Raw genomic sequence first — 18,514 nt, 5'->3', positions numbered from 1 at the left:
AAATAAATGAAATCTTTTTTAAAAAGAACCTCTCTCCTAATATTTAGGAAAATTGAAAATCAAGGACCCACAACCTCCACATAAACAGAAAGGATTTATGTCTCTACCTTTCAAACGGCTCTCCCTTCAGCCCTCCAAAGTCAGTGAAAGTCTCCACCATAAACTACTCTCATCACTTCAGGGACATGAGTGTTCACCACCAAACCCCTTTCTTGCCAACAGGCCCAAATCCCCTTCACAAAGGAGAGAAAGATCTGCCTTCCACAGATGCCAATTCTATGGAATTCATGTCACTTAAAAGTGTTACAATCACCTGATGTTAAGAACTATGCTTATCTTAACTATGTTAAGAACTATGTAATTCTATGCTCTCCACGACCCATTCCAGTTCAGTCTGTCCATTTCCACCTGAAAATATTTACAGTGCTCATCTCCCAAGCTCCCATGACATCATACTTCACATGACTAACTATTGCCCCCCTAGTAGGAAAACTACAAAATGACCACTGACCCCTAAACCTGTACCCACTGACTGAATTTCCCTCTGCTACATTTCTCTTCAGGTTCACCATGACCTGACACGAGATGATCCATTTTCATGCTCCTTTCCCTACACCTCAATGCCTACTTCACTTCTAGGAAATTTAGGTGACAAATTTACCTGACACACACAAAGACTTCTCAACAGTATTCAGATTGTTTCAGGAGTTGGTGTTTATAATTGCATACTTTCTATGCTGCTCCACTGACCAATAGCAAAACTTCAAACACATGAGTATTTATAAGAAAATTATATAGTATCACATTACAATTACAATTATGACATATTGTTAACCTTGGAGGAGATGACCAAGATGTTCTGTTAGTTTCTCATCATTGTACTCGGGACCCTGAGGGGATGAGTGAATTACCAACATTAGGAACATTAAGGAAATTCCTGCAATTTACATGTTTCCCATAACATGAGGGGATTTTATATTCCTTATCCAGGCAAAGCAGACCATGGATATCCTGGGGTCGCGGCTCATGAGAAGAAAGGGGCTGAGGGTTGGGAAACACAGAGAAATCACCAAACTGGTGTTCAAAAGGTACCAGCTGAGATGATCAAAAATACCCAAAAGACTACGAAGGACAGAGGAGAGGGTGTTAAAGTAGACAAAGGTGCTCACAAGTAGAAGGACAGTTTTGGTGGCTGTAGACTCAGGCGATGATGAGATGTTGGTCCCAAGAATATGTTGGACCCTCTGCTTGTGCCTGTACAGGTGGAAGACCATGAAGCTGCTGGCCCAGAGCATGAGCCCCAAAAATACCACATCAGGGAATGACAACAATGCTACATTCAGTAACTCCCTGCTTTTCTCTAAACGAATACTGGAACAGCACCCGAAACTTTTTCTATTTGTGATATTTTTGTTGTTCAAAGTGACAGTCATAAGCAAAGGAGACAGGATATTTACCAATATCTGCAAGACCCATCACAGGACAACTGAAGGGACAATGCACTTGGGAGATTTCCCTTTAAGTGCTGCCCATCTGGAGTTACTGGGGCAGATGGTGATAGCTTGGAAGACACTCAGGGGGCAAGTGGTGCCAATGGACACCCCCCTGCCCACCCCACGAACATAGGGGAAAATTTTGCATCCCAAAATCACTGAGGATGTGATACCACCCAAAAGATGACATTGTATTGTGTATTCCAACAGAGAACAGGACCAAAATGTTGCCTACAGTCAGGTTTTTGACAATCAAATCTGTGGGCCTTCGCTTACACCCAGTCAAATCAAGGAGGAGATAATGGTAAAGAAGAGAGAAGTTCCCCAGAATTCCAACCAGAGTCTGTATTAAGACGATCACGCCTATTGTCAGATCCCTAGTGGCCATCCTGTCAGTTCTCAGTCAAATATCAGTGACTGATCTCTATTTTCTGGGCTAGAGGATCCTGCATGGGAATATCACCTGTGGGCCACATGAACTGTGTCGATTGAAATCTGATATTCTTCACATTTCTACACTCCCTACTTTGAAATACTAACGTTCTTCGGTCATTTAGGGCGTTCCAAGAGTTACATACACAACCATTGCCAAACACTTGCAAGTGTGAATCGCTGGTTTAATGGCCACCCATGGGGGGAGCTTCTTAATTCTCACAGATTCAGGAGGCATTCCTCACTGCATTCCTCATAAGACGAGGACAACACAGTTATACAGAGGTGAACTGCTTTGTCTCAATTCACTCATCAATCCAGGGTGGGGACTGGAACCTGGCTGGGCTGGTCACAAGGCTAGTACTCTGAATCCATACTATACAAAAATAATAGTCAGCTGTGGTTCCTGAAATAAACCAGATCTCAATTTAGTCTTATATTTGCACCTTAGTCTTATGTTTGTCATCTGAATTGAGATTGCTACCATATTTGAACTCTTCTTAATGATGAGTTTTCACTTATTTATGAAGACTGTTCTATAACCCAATATGAACGTAAATAAAGCTTTAGAGTTAGTAATAAACTACAGATGCACCGACTACAGTACTACAAAGATACAGGACCCTGCCCCAGGACAAGCTGGACTAAATGAATGCAAGAATGACTCAAAATTAGCACAGCAACAGAAAGAATCATTTGCTTTCATTCCAGGAACAAATGCACAAGGCAGAGACTCTACATAAGAAGCACCACTGCCAGATTATGTTGTGCAAAGTAGAATCAAAATAATGACTACATTCAGTCATATATGTATGTATTTATGAATACCTGATAAAACAAAATTAGTAGCTGTAAAGCAAGATCTGTGCAAGATAGTGAAATACCAGACATGCAAAATGCAATGTACAATAGAAACCTTGTATCTTGTATAAGTGACATAGTTATTGGATTTGTATTCTAATATTTGATAGCAGCATATACAAAACAAGATACATTAGAGCCTAGAAATCATGTCTGAAATGCATTAAGTCTATTTTTCTTAAATGATGCTTCCCTACTTTAATGGGAAAAGTCCCTCCATAACCAATTGATACACAAGTATTTAAACCATGAAGCACTTCATAGACCCAGAGCTATAGAAAACATGTCCACTCCAGCAACTGTGATCTGACACACGGTGTCTGCACATGATCACATGATTTCTATACATACATCCAACATTTATGACAAACATGGAGGTGCTATGCTGCACATGTCAAGATCTGCAAATTATGCTATCGCTCCAGTAACACAGACTCGACAGCAGACTCACTCCAGGACGACAGTCCTTAGGCACATTAAAAATCAGAGATCTTTGGAGAAAATGTTGAACTACTATATTGTAAATGTAAAAAAAAATGTAACTCTGGTGGTAAGTAATTGGAATTAAAATTAACACTTTAAAAAGTCAGTTTTGATGACCCCTCTGTTGAAAACACAACAGTCACTGTCAGGGAGGATTCTACTCTATTGCCTCAGGAGCCATGAGGGGAGGGTGCTGGTCTAGCATCTACATCTCTCTTTACTGACTCAGCTCCTGCCTTGGGATCGATTGCACCTCCATGCCTGCCTTCGGCACTGGACCACATTCATACACAGAAATCCCCCTTTCTCCACTATGCTCCCTCACCTGGACTCCTGAGACAACCCCTTGCCTTCCAGACTGTACCTCTCAGATAGAAAGATGCAGAGAACCCACCAAATCCTTCCTGCTGCCCAACTGGAGAGCTCAGGGTGATGGTCAGAGCAGGAAGTACAGGTGCAAGAGGGCTGCTGGGCACTGAGATGTGTGTTTATGACTCTGGGAGCTCCCCTCCCTTCACAACTGCAATTATCATTTCACCTGAAGAAGCATTGGCACTGACAGGCTTGGGAGCTGAGAATATTTTTGAAAACCTTTCTCCCAGGTGCCAATTGTGAAGAACAACTACAAGTTTCTAGCTAGCAAGTCTTTTTTTTTTTTTTTTAAGATATTTTAGTAAAGCTTGAAATCAGGTAACGTGATGCTGCCAGTTTTGTTTTTGTTTTTCAACATTTCCTTAGCAATTCGGGGTCTCTTCTGATTCCATACAAATTTTAGGATTATTTGCTCCAGCTCTTTGAAAAATACCGGTGAAATTTTGATCGGAATGGCATTAAAAGTATAGATTGCTCTAGGCAGTATAGACATTTTAACGATGTTTATTCTTCCCATCCAAGAGCATGGAATGGTCTTCCATCTTTTTGTGTCTTCCTCGATTTCTTTCATGAGTGTTCTGTAGTTCCTCGAGTACAGATCCTTAACCTCTTTGGTTAGGTTTATTCTGAGGTATCTTATGGTTCTTGGTGCTATAGTAAATGGAATCGATTCTCTAATTTCCCTTTCTGTATTTTCATTGTTAGTGTATAAGAAAGCCACTGATTTCTGGACATTGACTTTGTATCCTGCCACGTTACTGAATTGCTGTTTGAGTTCTAGAAGTTTGCGGGTGGAGTCTTTTGGGTTTTCCATATAAAGAACCATGTCATCTGCGAAGAGAGAGAGTTTGACTTCTTCATTGCCAATTTGGATACCTTTTATTTCTCTTTGTTGTCTGATTGCTGTTGCTAGGACTTCTAATACTATGTTGAACAAGAGTGGTGAGAGTGGGCATCCTTGTCATGTTCTTGATCTCAATGGGAAGGCTGCAAGCTTTTTCCCACTGAGGATGATATTTGCTGTGGGTCTTTCATAGATAGATTTGATGAAGTTCAGGAATGTTCCCTCTATCCCTATACTTTGAAGCGCTTTAATCAGGAACGGATGCTGGATTTTGTCAAATGCTTTTTCTGCGTCAATTGAAAGGACCATGTGGTTCTTCTCTCTTCTCTTCTTGATTTGTTCTATCACATTGATTGATTTGCAAATGTTGAACCATCCTTGTAACCCAGGGATGAATCCCACCTGGTCATGGTGGATAATCTTTTTAATGTGCTGTTGGATCCTGTTTGCTAGGATCTTGTTGAGAATCTTAGCATCCATATTCATCAGTGATATTGGTCTGTAATTCTCCTTTTTGATAGGGTCTTTGCCTGGTTTGGGGATCAGGGTAATGCTGGCTTCATAAAAAGAGTCTGGAAGTTTTCCTTCTGCTTCAATTTTTTGAAGCAGCTCAGGAGAATAGGTGTTATTTCTTCTTTGAAAGATATTATTTATTTATTTGATAGACAGAGGTCACGATAGGCAGAGAGGCAGGCAGAGAGAGAGAGGAGGAAGCAGTCTCCCTACGGAGCAGAGAGCCCAATGCAGCTCACCTTTTCCCTTTGCTCCCCAATTTTCCGGGCCTCTTTCTCATTATCTGGAAAAAAACACACTTTAAAGCTGTCTTTTACATACATAATGAATCTGGGAACACTGCAGAAAACACTAATGTTGTATTTTTTTAATCTTTTATTATATTTATTTATTATTTATTTATTTTTATTAGACAGAGAGAGATCACAGGTAGGCGGGGGGGGGGGGGAGGGTGGGGAACCGGCTCCCCGCTCAGCAGAGAGCCTGATGCGGGGCTCAGTCTCAGGACCCTGTGATCATAACCTGGGCTGAAAGCAGAGGCTTAATACACTGAGCCACCCATGGGCCCCACTAATGCTATATTCTATGGTGACTAAGATAACACAATAAAAAAATTTTTTTTTAAATAAAAGAAGCGGGGAAATGTTCCCTCAAATTTTGTTTTCTGGAAAAATAAATAAATAAGTAAAAAGATACCCTTTTCGAAAGCACTAATGTACCCCTTGTATTATGGGTTGCACTGAGTCTCATCAAAATTAATACGCTGAAGTCGTAACTTCCAGTACCTCAAAATATGGCCTTCATCGAAAATAGGGTCATTCAAGATAGAATCTGGTAAGATGAGGTCAGGTGGAGTTGGGTGGCGGCTAGTCCATCATGACTGGTATCCTTACAGAAAGAGGAAATCTGGGGGAACACAAATTTGTTTGGCCACAAGCAACGAACAGAGTGCTGGGATAGAGCCTTTGACAGATGCTCCACCATGACCTTCAGAGGGAACATGGCCCTGAGGACACCTTGACCTTGGAATGTTTGCCTCCAGAACTGCCAGACAATAAATTTCCTTTGCTTTACACCCAAGCTCATGGTCCCTCTTACGACAACACCAACAAACTGATACATCTTCCCTTATCACCTGCCTCCCCACACGGAGAAGGTCCCTGAAATGCAGAAAAACCTGCCATTGCATGTCCTTTACCACAGGAGGGATTCAAAGACACACAGCTCTGATCTGAAGCTCATAACATGAGTTTTTCCTCACCTGTCGGCAAGGACATTGCCCTCCTAGAAACATCTCAAATTCTGCAACATCACTAGGGATGGGCCTATACCAAATCCTTCTAGAAAACCGATGCAGAGGGTGCCTTGGTGGCTCAGTGGGTTAAGCCTCTGCCTTCAGCTCACGTTGTGATCTCAGGGTCCTGGGATCCAGTCCTGCATCGGGCTCTCAGCTCAGCATGGAGCCTGTTTCCCCCTCTCTCTACCTGCTTCTCTGTCTACTTGGGATCTCTCTTTCACACTCTCTCAAGTAAATAAATAAAATCTTAAAAGCACACACACACACACCCCATGCAGAGCACACCCTATTGGGTCCCCATGGGCCAGAGCTTCAGCTCTGCTCTTACAAATGTGTCCTAGAGACTCAAAGACTGACAGAATGAAAATGGGGGTGAGTAGAGCACAAGTGATGGTGTTTGTGAAACTCCCCAAGTGATCCTAACTGGGAACCCAGTACCGAGGACCATTTAGCTCCACACTACTTCTCAAATTGAAAGGAACTTGGCAATCATCTGGGTATCTTCCTGAAAGAGCTTCTGTGGGGGTGTTCCCCTCCAATAATAGGCTTCTGGTTATCCTGTGTCTGAGAGCTGACTGCGCTCCTCCAGGAGCCTGAACATCTGTGGATACACCCTCTCTCCCCAGCTCACCCTGACAATCAAACCATGGCTCCTGCTTCTCCCAGGAAGAAGCTCAACCACACATCTAGGACACCGACATTTCCTCATCACCTTAGCCTCTGAGCTCAGGCACTCAGGAGGTCCCACCATCCTCTGTGTCTAGAAGTTGTGCTCCAAGGTGGTGCCTGAACTCAGGATGACAGACACAATCTAAGACACTGACAATGACGGACATTCTGCAAAACAAAGACAGCATTCCTCAATACTGTCGCTATCACTGAGGACAAAGACAAAGCAAGAGTGGTAACTGATCTTGATTACAGACTAAAGAATGAAGCCAACAAAATAAATCCCTGACATGACTGGATCCAAGATTTCTGAGAACAGACAAAAATGACGTCATTGTGTCACTGCAGGAAAGCTCTGTATGGACAGATAGTGAAATGAAGGCATAACACAAGTGTTTCTTACATATGTGGGATAGTTTTATTGTCCTTGGAAGGAGAATGACCATGGGGCACCTGCCTGGCTCTGGTGGTAGAGGGTGTGACTCGATCTCAGGGTGCACATTTCACTTTTTTTCCTCATTTGTTTATTATGATTGATTGATTGATTGATTTTCTTATTCTGTTAGCCAACATAACGTACATCATTAGTGTTTGTTGTAGTGTTCAACAATTCATCAGTTGTGTGTAACTCCCTGTGCTCATCACAACACGTGCCCTCCTTAATATCTGACACCTGGTTACCTCAACGCCCCACCTCCTTCCTTTCTGGAACCCTCAGTTTGTTTCCTGGAGTCCAGACTCTCTCAAGATTTGTCACCCTCTCTCTGTTAACTTTTAGAAAAAATCTTACAAGGCTGGGGGCATCATGTTGGCTGACTTTAAGCTATACTACAGAGCTTGGATCACCACGACAGCATGGTTATAGCACAAAAACAGACACATAGGCCAATGGAACAGACCAGAGAGCCCAGATATAGACCCTCAACTCAATGGTCTAATAATGTTTGACCAAGCAGGAATAAAAGATCCATTGGAAAAAGGAGTCTCCTCCATAAATGGTGCTGGGAAAATTGGACAGCTATATAGAGAAGATGAACCTGGACTATTCTCTTACACCATTTGGAAAGATCAACTCTAAATGGATGAAAGACTTCAATGTGAGACAGGAACCCATCATAATCTTAGAGGAGAACATAGACAATAACCTCATCGACATCGGCCACAGCAACTTCTTTCAAGACATGTCTCTAAAGGCAAGGGAAAGAAAAGCACAAATGAACTACTGGGACTTCAACAAGATAAAACATTTCTGCACAGCAAAGGAAACAGACAACAAAACAAAGAGGCAACCCACAGAATGGGAGAAGATATTTGCAAAGGACACTACAGATAAAGGGCTGATATGCAAGATCTATAAAGAACTTCCCAAACTCAGGCGTCTGGGTGGCTCACTTGGTTGAGCAACCCACCGCCTTTGGCTCAGGTCATGATCCCGGAGTCCTCAGATTGAGTCCCATGTGGGGCTCCTAGCTCCACATGGATTCTGCTTCTCCCTCTGATCCTCTCCCCCTCATGCTTTCTCTCTCACTCTCTCTCTCAAATAAATAAATAAAATCATTTAAAAAAAAAAAAGAACTCCTGAAACTCAACACCCAAAAACAGATAACCACGTCAAAAAATGGGCAGAAGACATGAGCAGACACTTCTCCAAAGAAGACATACAAATGGCTAACAGGCACATGAAAAAAGTGTTCATCATCATCAGCCATTAGGGAAATTCTAACAATGAATCATGGAACACTACATCAAAAACTAACAATGTACTGCATGGTGACTAACATAAAAAAATTTTTTAAAAAAAACAACCACATTGAGGTATCACTTTACACCAGTTTAAAAAAAAAAAAGACGACAAGAGAACAACCATCATTACTTCATAGATAACAACTTTTATTTTTAATTCGTTCCCACTGTTCTGGTTCATTTTTTTGTTTTTTGTTATTTTTTATATAGATAATTTTTTTAGCCTATTTACCATCACAGTGAGATGTCCAGTACATCAAATTCCATAATAACCTTTTAACCTGAACTTTTTGAAACATATACCCGTGTTTTTCTTTTGCTTTTCTATTTTTTAATTTTCTTAAATTTTATTTTAGTTTAGTTAGTTCATTCTCTTTTATTATTTTTATTTTTTAATACTCATATAGAGTTAAATACTCATATAGAGTTAAACTTCAAGGTAATCCCCTTTCCCCAATCAATGCTATAGGTAAACCAATTTTTTTTTTCATCAAGATTGCATTTTATAGTAGATTCCACTGGAAAAATATACTTCTCATATACATTGTTAATCTGTTTTCTTTTTTGGTATTTCTTCATTTTATTTTTTTTTTCAGTGTAACAGAACTCATTGTTTTTGCACCACACCCAGTGCTCCATGCAATGCGTGCCCTCCATAATACCCACCACCTGGCTCCCTCAACCTCCCACCTCCCCCCCCGCCCCTTCAAAACACTCAGGTTGTTTTTCAGAGTCCATAGTCTCTCATGGATCATTTTTAATCCCCCCCCCTTTTTTTAAAGATTTTTTTACTTATTTATTTGACAGGGAGAGATCACAAGTAGGCAGAGAGGCAGGCAGAGAGAGAGAGGGAGGGAAGCAGGCTCCCTGCCGAGCAGAGAGCCCGATGAGGGACTTGATCCCAGGACCCTGAGATCAGGACCTGAGCCGAACGCAGTGGCTTAACCCACTGAGCCACCCAGGCGCCTTTATCTTAGGAAAGTTGAGTCCTTTAACAAAGATATCAAGATACATCCAGGAAGAATCAAAATAACCTTCCTCACCCACACTGAGAATTTATAACCACTCCCCCATCTTTTTCTTCTGCCAGTGTTTCTGTGTATTTGTGTCTGTCCTGGTAGTATATAAATCTTATACTTGGGGTTCTTTTTGACAAAGTTCTTTTTTTGTTTGATTTGCTTTTATATATTTATATATATATTTTTTCTCTTGTCATATACACCAGTTAGAATGGCCAAGAGAAATTTGTATGTATGCCATCAAAGTGAGATCTAAATTTACATACCAGCAGAATTTATAATAATCCCAAACTGAAGACCACCCCTACACTCATTCGCAGTGGAATGACCAAATAAATTCCTTTATATATACACAATGGAAGCATATACAGCAACGTCAATGGATGACCAGTAACAGCATGCAGCAATAAATGCACAGACAACAGAAGGAAGGGAAAAAGCAAAATACAAATGCATCCAAGCTCTAGTACTTCCTTTACATCAAATGCAGAACAGGCCAAAGTAACCTATGCTGTTTCAGGTCAGAGCAGTGATGATCCTGAGGAGTAGTGCCTGGTAAGGACCACAAGGGGCTTCTTGGGGGGGGGGGGGGGTAGGTCTGACAATATTCTATTTTGCGCAGTTGGTACCAATTACACAAAGGTGATCACTGTGTAAACTTCCATTGAGCTACACACTTGTGACTGCTGAATGTGCCTTTAAATTTTTAAAATACATCTCACCAATCAAACAGATGGGATATGGTAAATGGATTAATATTGTGCTTAAATTACAAAGGTGAGGTTTCATAGCACATAATGAAATGACACTGTGATTAGCATTTAAATATATGTTGAAATATCTGGGTAAAACTAAGAAATAAGGCTCCACAACTCAAAACAAGGGGTCAATTATTATATGAAATAATAATGTAAAACTACATATAAAATTCACTGAAAAGAAGTTTACCTATATAAAGAGAGGAAATAAATCCAAGTGATACGTAAATGTATGAATTACTATATTAAATATAAATAGCATAATCACTCCTTTTATTTTTATTTTTTACAAAAAATACACATTTATTATTTTAAAATGTTTCTTTCATGGTAAGATTAGGAAAATAACACTATGAGCTACTAACAAAGTCCTGGCATTCAGCGTCTGAGGAATGAGATGAGAGGCTTTTGAATCATGCTGGGAAGCAACCATCCTGAGGTTCTCTGCGCTCATGTGAAGGGGTGCCACAGCACAGATGGGGAGTATGTGGTTCCAGACCTTTTGGAAGCCCAAGGAGCCTACACAGTCCACACAAGATGCCCTGGCCAGAATGATCAAAAAGAACTGGAAGGCAGCAGGAAACTACTTCTGAGAAGGGCCAGGACGGGACAGCCTTGCCCCTCCCAACAATGGAGTACGAAAGAGTCTCTTAGACTCTTGGTCTAACGTTAGAAGAGGACGCCCAGTGGCCTCGTGCTCAGTGCGTTACACAAACGACTCTGCCAAGGAAAAGCTGTGACCTTTCCCAGGACAAACTGACCCACCAAGTCTCACTGGTGTGGTCAAGGCCAGAAGTATCTGTGGTCTCAGCCCATGACGGCTCCTGGCTGAAATCTTTGTACTTGAAATCCTGTCCATACTGGAGAAAACAGCCAGGGTGACCACCTCAAGCAGCAGCAGGTCCGAACCACAGAAGCACAAGATGCTGTCCACGATGACTTCCCAGCGGAGCACAAAGGTCTGCAGCAGGGGGCAGTAGGACAACAGCATGGCAGACAGGAAGGTCAATCCCATACTAATATCAAGTGGCATCTTTCAATGGCAGAGGATTCCTCTTGTTCCAAAAAAGAGTCACACTCCTTCAATTCCGAAGCTCAGGAGAGATATAACCAAATCTACTACTAGACTGGGCGTTGGAGATGGTAGCAGGAGAGATTTGTACAGAAATAGGAAGAAAATGAAGAGTAGGAATGGGTAGCATAATACCACCCACTCAGAAAGAACAGGATTTCCAGGGGGTGGAGGACAGCCCTTTTCCTCTGGACTGTCACCTGGCAATGCCATCTTCACACTAATTAGCCCATTTAAAATCAAATATGTTACCTCTGTTCACTGGGTATTATTTCAAGAGATATGGCAAAATAAGAGAGTTAAGGTAGGAAAATGAAAAGTGCATTTCATGGATCTTTAACAATCAAACAGTTAGCATGGAAATATACGCATCAGATCACATAGGCATGGACTTGGTCATTACAATAGCTGATACTATTGAAAATTTTCCCCAAAGGACAAAACTCCAATATATTCATTGGTGGATAACAAACATGATTAGCTCTACATCTATATTGCATATTGGCACAGAGATCATACAATAGATCCTTACATGCACAACTGTAGGTATTAGTGGGTCAATATCTACTTTTTCTTCTTCTTGTGTTGTGATCTAATTTGAAGAAAATATTTAAGTGTTTCATGTGAGCTCCAATATGTTTCACTCTGTTGTACAAATGTCTACATATAATCTATAATTAACCTTATCTATATCTATAAACTATACAAAATATAGATACATATATAGATATAGATTAGATATAAATATATATGTAAATATATATACATACACATAGGCATATAAACTACAAAATTCTACATGTAGATACAGATAGATATCTATATATAGATGTAGATATATACATAAACTATATAAAAATCTCTCCTAGGTGTACTGGGTGGTTCAGTCCATTGAGGGTCTTACTCTTGGTATGAGCTCAAGTTGTATTCTGGTGGTGGAGGATGGAGCCCCAAAGTCAGGCCCCATGCTCAGTACAAAGCTGGCTTCAGATTGCATCTCCTTCCCCCACTCCCTCTCCTCTGTCTCTCCACGGTTGCACACACATGCTCTCGCTCTCTAAGCTAAAAAAATAAAGACTTTTTTTAAAAAAAACTCCCCTAAAATTGAGGAAAATTGAAAACTGAGGAGCCACAAGCTCGAACATAAACAGAAAGGATTTGTGTCTCTGCCTTTCAAGTGATTCTCCCTTCACAGCTCCAAATTCACTGGAAGTCTCCACCATAAACTACCCTCATCACATCAGGAACATGAGTGTTCACCACCAAACCTCTTGCTTGCCAAGAAGCCCAAATCACGTCCACAAAGGAGAGAAAGATCTGCCTTCCACAGATGCCAATTCTAAGGAATTCATGTCATTTAAAAGTGTTACAATCACCTGATGTTATTTAAGAGTTAGGTAAAATGTAATTCTATGCTCACCACTACCCATTTCAGTTCAATCTGTCCATTTCTACCTGAAAATGTTTACAGTGCTCATCTCCCAAGCTCCCATGACATCATACTTCACATGACCAACTATTGCCCCTCTAGTAGGAAAACAACAAAATAATAACTGGCTCCCCAAAACTGTACTCACTGATTGAATTTCCCCTCCAGTACAATTCTCTGCAGTTGAACTGATAACTTGACACATGCTGATCCATTTTCATGGTCCTTTTCCTATACTTCCATGACAATTTCACTTCTGGGAAATGTAGTGTAATAAATTTACCTGACACACTCAAAGACTTCTCTATAATATCTAGATCACTTCAGGACCTGGAGTTTATAATTACATAGTTTCTGTGCTCCTCCACTGGCCATTAGCAAAACTTCAATCACACAAGTATTTATAAGGTAATTATAATATGTCACATTACAATTACAATTATGACTTATTGTTAACTTTGAAGGAGATGATCAAGATGTTCTGTTAGATTCTCATCATTGTATTGGGGACCCTGAGGGGATGAGTGAATCACCAACATTAGGAACATTAAGGAAATTCCTACAATTTACATGTTTCTCATACATGAGGGGATTTTATATTCCTTATCCAGGCAAAGCAGACCATGGATATCCTGGGGTCACGGCTCATGAGCAGAAAGGGGCTGAGGGTTGGGAAACACAGAGTGATCACCAAACTGGTGTTCAAAAGGTACCAGCTGAGATGATCAAAAAGACCCAAAATAATGTGAAAGATAGAGGAGAGGGTGTTAAAGTAGACAAAGGTGCTCACCAGAAGAAGGATGGTTTTGGTGGCTGTCGACTCAGGGGTCAAAGTGGAGATGTTGGTTCTACGAATATGTTGGACCCTCTGCTTGTGCCTGTACAGGTAGAAGACCATGAAGCTGCTGGCCCAGAGCATGAGCCCCAAAAATACCACATCAGGGAATGACAACAATGCTACATACAGAAAGTCTCTGCTTTTCTCATGACGAGTAATTGAACAGTATCCAAAACTTTTCCTATTTGTGATATTTTTGTTGTTCAAAGTGACAGTCATAAACAAAGGAGACAGCACATTTAATAATAGCTGCAAGACCCAGCACAAGAAAATTGAAGGGACAATGCACTTGGGATGAGATTTTCCTTTAAGTGCTGCCCACCTGGACTTCCTGGGGCTGATGGTGATGGCCTGGAAGACACTCAGGAGGCAGGTGGTGCCAATGGACACCCCCCTGCCCACCCCACGAACATAGGGGAAAAATTTGCATCCAGAATCACTGAGGATGTGATACCACCCAAAAGATGACATTGTATTGTGTATTCCAACAGAGAACAGGACCAAAATGTTGCCTACAGTCAGGTTTTTGATAATCAAATCTGTGGGCCTTGGCTTACACCCAGTCAAATAAAGGAGGAGATAATGATAAAGAAGAGAGAAGTTCCCCAAAATTCCAACCAGAGTCTGTATTAAGAAGATCACTCCTATTGTCAGATCCCTAGTGGCCATCCTGTCAGTTCTCAGTCAAATATCAGTGACTGATCTCTGTTTTCTGGGCTAGAGGATCCTGCATGGGAATATCACCTGTGGGCCACATGTATTATGTCGATCGAAATCCCATATTCTTCACATTTCTACACTCCCTACTTTAAAATATTTACTAAAGTTCTTCTGTCATTTAGGGCCTTCCAAGAGTTACATACACAACCACTGCCAAACACTTGCAAGTGTGAATCGCTGGTTTAATGGCCACCCATGGGGGGAGCTACTTATTTCTCACAGATTTGGGAGGCATTCCTCACTGCATTTCTCATAAAGATGAGGACAACACAGTTACACAGAGGTGAACTGCTGTGTCTCAATTCACTCAACAATCCAGGGTGGGGACTGGAACCCGGCTGGGCAGGTCACAAAACTTGTGCTCCGATTCCATGCTATACAAAAATACTAGTCAGCTGTGGTTCTTTATTTTATTTATTTATTTATTTGACAGAGAGAGAGAGAGATTACAAGGAGGCAGAGAGGCAGACAGAGAGAGATGAGGAAGCAGGCTCCCTGCTGAGCAGATAGTCTGATGCAAGGCTCAATCCCAGGACCCTGAGATCATGACCTGAGCTGAAGGCAGAGGCTTAACCCACTGAGCCACCCAGGCGCCCCTCTGGTTCTTTAAATAAACCAGATCTCAATTTAGTCTTATGTTTGCACCTCGTCATCTGAATTGAGATTGCTGTCATATTTAAATTTTTCTTAATGAGTTCTCACTTATTTAGGAAGACTGTTCTATAACCAAATATGAACTTAAATAAATCCTTAGAGTTAGTAATAAACTGTAGATGCACTGATCACAGTACAACAAAGCTGCAGGAACCTGCCCCAGGACAAGATGGATTAAATGAATGCAAGAATGACTCAAAGCAAAGGAGCAGAAAGAATCATTTGCTTTCATTCCAGGAACAAATGTACAAGGCATAGACTCTGCACAAGAAGCACCACTGCCAGATTACGTTGTGTAAAGTAGAATCAAAATAATGACTACATTCAGATCATATATGCATGTATTAATGAATACCTGATAAAACAAAATTAGTAGCTGTAAAGCAAGATCTGTGCAAGATACTGAAATACCAGACAAGCAAAATGCAATGTACAGCAAAAACCCTGTATCTTGTATAAGTGACATAGTTTTTGGACTTGTATTCTAATATTTAATAGCATCATATACAACACAAGATACATTAGAGCCTAAAAATCATGTCTGAAATGTATTAAGTTCTATTTTTCTTAAATGATGCTTCCCTACTTTAATGGGAAAAGTCCCTCCATAACCAATTGATACACAAGTATTTAATCCACTAAGCACTTCATAGACCCAGAGCTATAGAAAATATGTCCACTCCAGCAACTGTGATCTGACACACTGTGTCTGCACATGATCACATGATTTCTATACATACATCCGACATTTATTACAAACACGGAGGTGCTACCCATGCACATGTCGAGATCTGCAAATTATGCTATGGCTCCAGTAACACAGACTCGACAGCAGACTCACCCCAGGACGACAGTCCTTAGGCATATTAAAATTAGGGATCTTTGGAGAAAGTGCTGAACTACTATATTGTACATGTAAAAAAATGTAACTGTGATGGTAAGTAACTGGAGTTAAAATTAACACTTTAAAAAGTCAGTTTTGACGACCCCTCTGATGAAAACACAACAGTCACTGTCAGGGAGGATTCTACTCTGTGGCCTCAGGAGCCATCAGGGGTGGGTGCTGGTCTAGCGTCCACATCTCTCTTTATTGACTCAGCTCCTGCCTTGGGATGGATTCCACCTCCATGCCCGGCTTCGGCACTGGACCACATTCATACACAGAAATCCCCCTTTGTCCACTATGCTCCCTTGCCTGGACTCCTGAGTCCCAACTCCTTGCCTTCCAGATTGTACCTCTCAGATAGAAAGATGCAGAGAACCCACCAAATTCTTCCTGCTGCCCAACTGGAGAGCTCAGGGTGATGGTCAGAGCAGGCAGTACAGGTGCAAGAGGGCTGCTGGGCACTGAGATGTGTGTTTATGTCTCTGGGAGCTCCCCTCCCTTCACAACTGCAATTATCATTTCACCTGAAGCAGCATTGGCACTGACAGGCCTGGGAGCTGAGAATATTTTTGAAAACCTTTCTCCCAGGTGCCAATTATGAAGAACAACTACAAGTTTCTAGCTAGCAAGTCTTTTTTTTTTTTTTAGATTTTATTTATTTATTTGATAGAGATCACAAGGAGGCAGAGAGGCAGGCAGAGAGAGAGAGGAGGAAGCAGGCTCCCTAAAGAGCAGAGATCCCCATGTGGGGCTCAATCCCAGGACCCTGGGACCATGACCTGAGCTGAAAGCAGAGGCTTTAACCCAGTGAGCCACCCAGGCACCACTAGCTAGCAACTCTTATGAAACTACTGGCATGTGGGAAAAGAACACGGAGCCTGGGGGAAATAAGAATCATGGGTAGAAAACACAGGCACAAAACAGAGAATGCTGGAGAGAAAAGTGTGTATGAGGGAGCCACAGACCCCGGGGGGAAGGGGAGGGTGACAACATTGAGAGACAGAAGTTAAAGTTTCCAAGTTATGAACACACGGCCTCTCAGGAGGAAGGAAAGACACTGTGTCTCACCTGGAACTGACTTCAGAGAAAGACCTTTTCCTTTTGTTCCCCAATTTTCCAGGCCTCTTTCTCATTATCTGGAAAAAAAAAAAAAAAACCACCACCTTTTAAAAATGCCCTTTACATACATAATGAATCTTGGAATACTGCAAAACAAAAACAAAAAAACCTAAAGGCGTATTTTTAAAAATCTTTTATTTATTTATTTATCTATCTATCTATCTATTTATTTATTTTATTTTTGTGTGTGTGTTTGTATATATATTTGAATCCATAATAACTGTATATAATATACATTTAACAATCATATGTATTTACTAATACAATATACACACACAAGTCCTTGGAGTTGTCAACTGTTGACCTAACTAACTCTAAACAGTGTTGAAAAGGCAGAATAAGAGAGTCTATGTGATATATGACCATAGCAGAACTTTCAGGATCATTAAATGAAGCGTAAGTTCATTAGGCAGCTATGACTCCAGTTGCCTTTGAAATTCAATCATTTTTTAAAAACCTGATTTAGCAAAACATGCTTAATTTTTTAAAACATTTCCCTCAAAGTTACATTTTTCTAAGCTCTTCAAATATTCCCCACAATTTTTTTAAAGACTTTACTTATTTATTTGACAGAGAGAGAGAGATCACAAGTAGGCAGAGCAGCAGGCAGAGAGAGAAGGGCAAGCAGGATCACCACTGAGCAGAGAGCCCAATACGGGGCTCAATCCCAGGACCCCGAGACCATGACCCGAGCTGAAGGCAGAGGCCCAACCCACTGAGCCACCCAGGCACCCCATCCCCATAATTTTAAAATAAACACTTGAGTCTTTAGTTATGAGGTAGAGAATTCACCAGCTTGACTGGGGACACGTTTTTCCTCAGAGCCTGATGACTGACACGTATTTCATATAAGCTCTCACTTATACCCAAATGTGGTCCTGTGTATTCTGATGGGGGGGTGGGGGGAAGTGGTTCCTTTTGGTCCCTGCAGCTCAGAGGTTTTCAACCAGAGGTACAGAGGTGATTGGGGTGGGGCAAAAAATTTTATAGTTCTCTTTAAAAAAGGAAGGAAATTCTGACATGTGCTTCATCATAGATGAAGCTTAAAGACCTTATGCTCAGGGGCACCTGAGTGGCTCAATGGGTTAAAGCCTCTGCCTTCAGCCCAGGTCACGATCCCAGGGTCCTGGGATCGAGTCCCGCATTGGGCTCTCTGCTTGATGGGAAGCCTGCTTCCCCCTCTCTCTCCGCCCGCCACTCTGCCCACTTGTGATCTCTCTCTCTCTCTCTCTGTCAAGTAAACAAACAAAATCCTCCCCCCCCAAAAAAAGACCTTATGCTCAGGGAAAAAAGCTGGTCACAAAGGAATAAA

General features: G+C 41.3%; 1 protein-coding gene and 1 pseudogene across 2 annotated transcripts; both read right to left on the bottom strand.

Moving 5' to 3' along the window:
• Positions 1-944: 944 nt before the first annotated feature.
• Positions 945-1,881, bottom strand: LOC308358409 (vomeronasal type-1 receptor 4-like; annotated as a pseudogene). Its single transcript has one exon. The product of its transcript is annotated as a vomeronasal type-1 receptor 4-like (transcript).
• An 11,681-nt stretch (positions 1,882-13,562) lies between these two features.
• Positions 13,563-14,501, bottom strand: LOC308358408 (vomeronasal type-1 receptor 4-like; the record flags this gene model as incomplete). The annotated part of the gene is made up of 1 exon (XM_080828592.1): positions 13,563-14,501. The coding sequence occupies exon 1, from the start codon at positions 14,490-14,492 to the stop codon at positions 13,563-13,565; it is 930 nt and encodes a 309-aa protein (XP_080684718.1). The 5' UTR covers positions 14,493-14,501.
• Positions 14,502-18,514: the final 4,013 nt, after the last annotated feature.

The sequence above is a fragment of the Martes martes genome (assembly GCF_963455335.1).
Source record: "Martes martes genome assembly, chromosome: 17".
In the NCBI taxonomy this organism is placed as follows: Eukaryota; Metazoa; Chordata; class Mammalia; order Carnivora; family Mustelidae; genus Martes; species Martes martes.
This window is presented reverse-complemented; position numbering and strand designations above follow the sequence as displayed.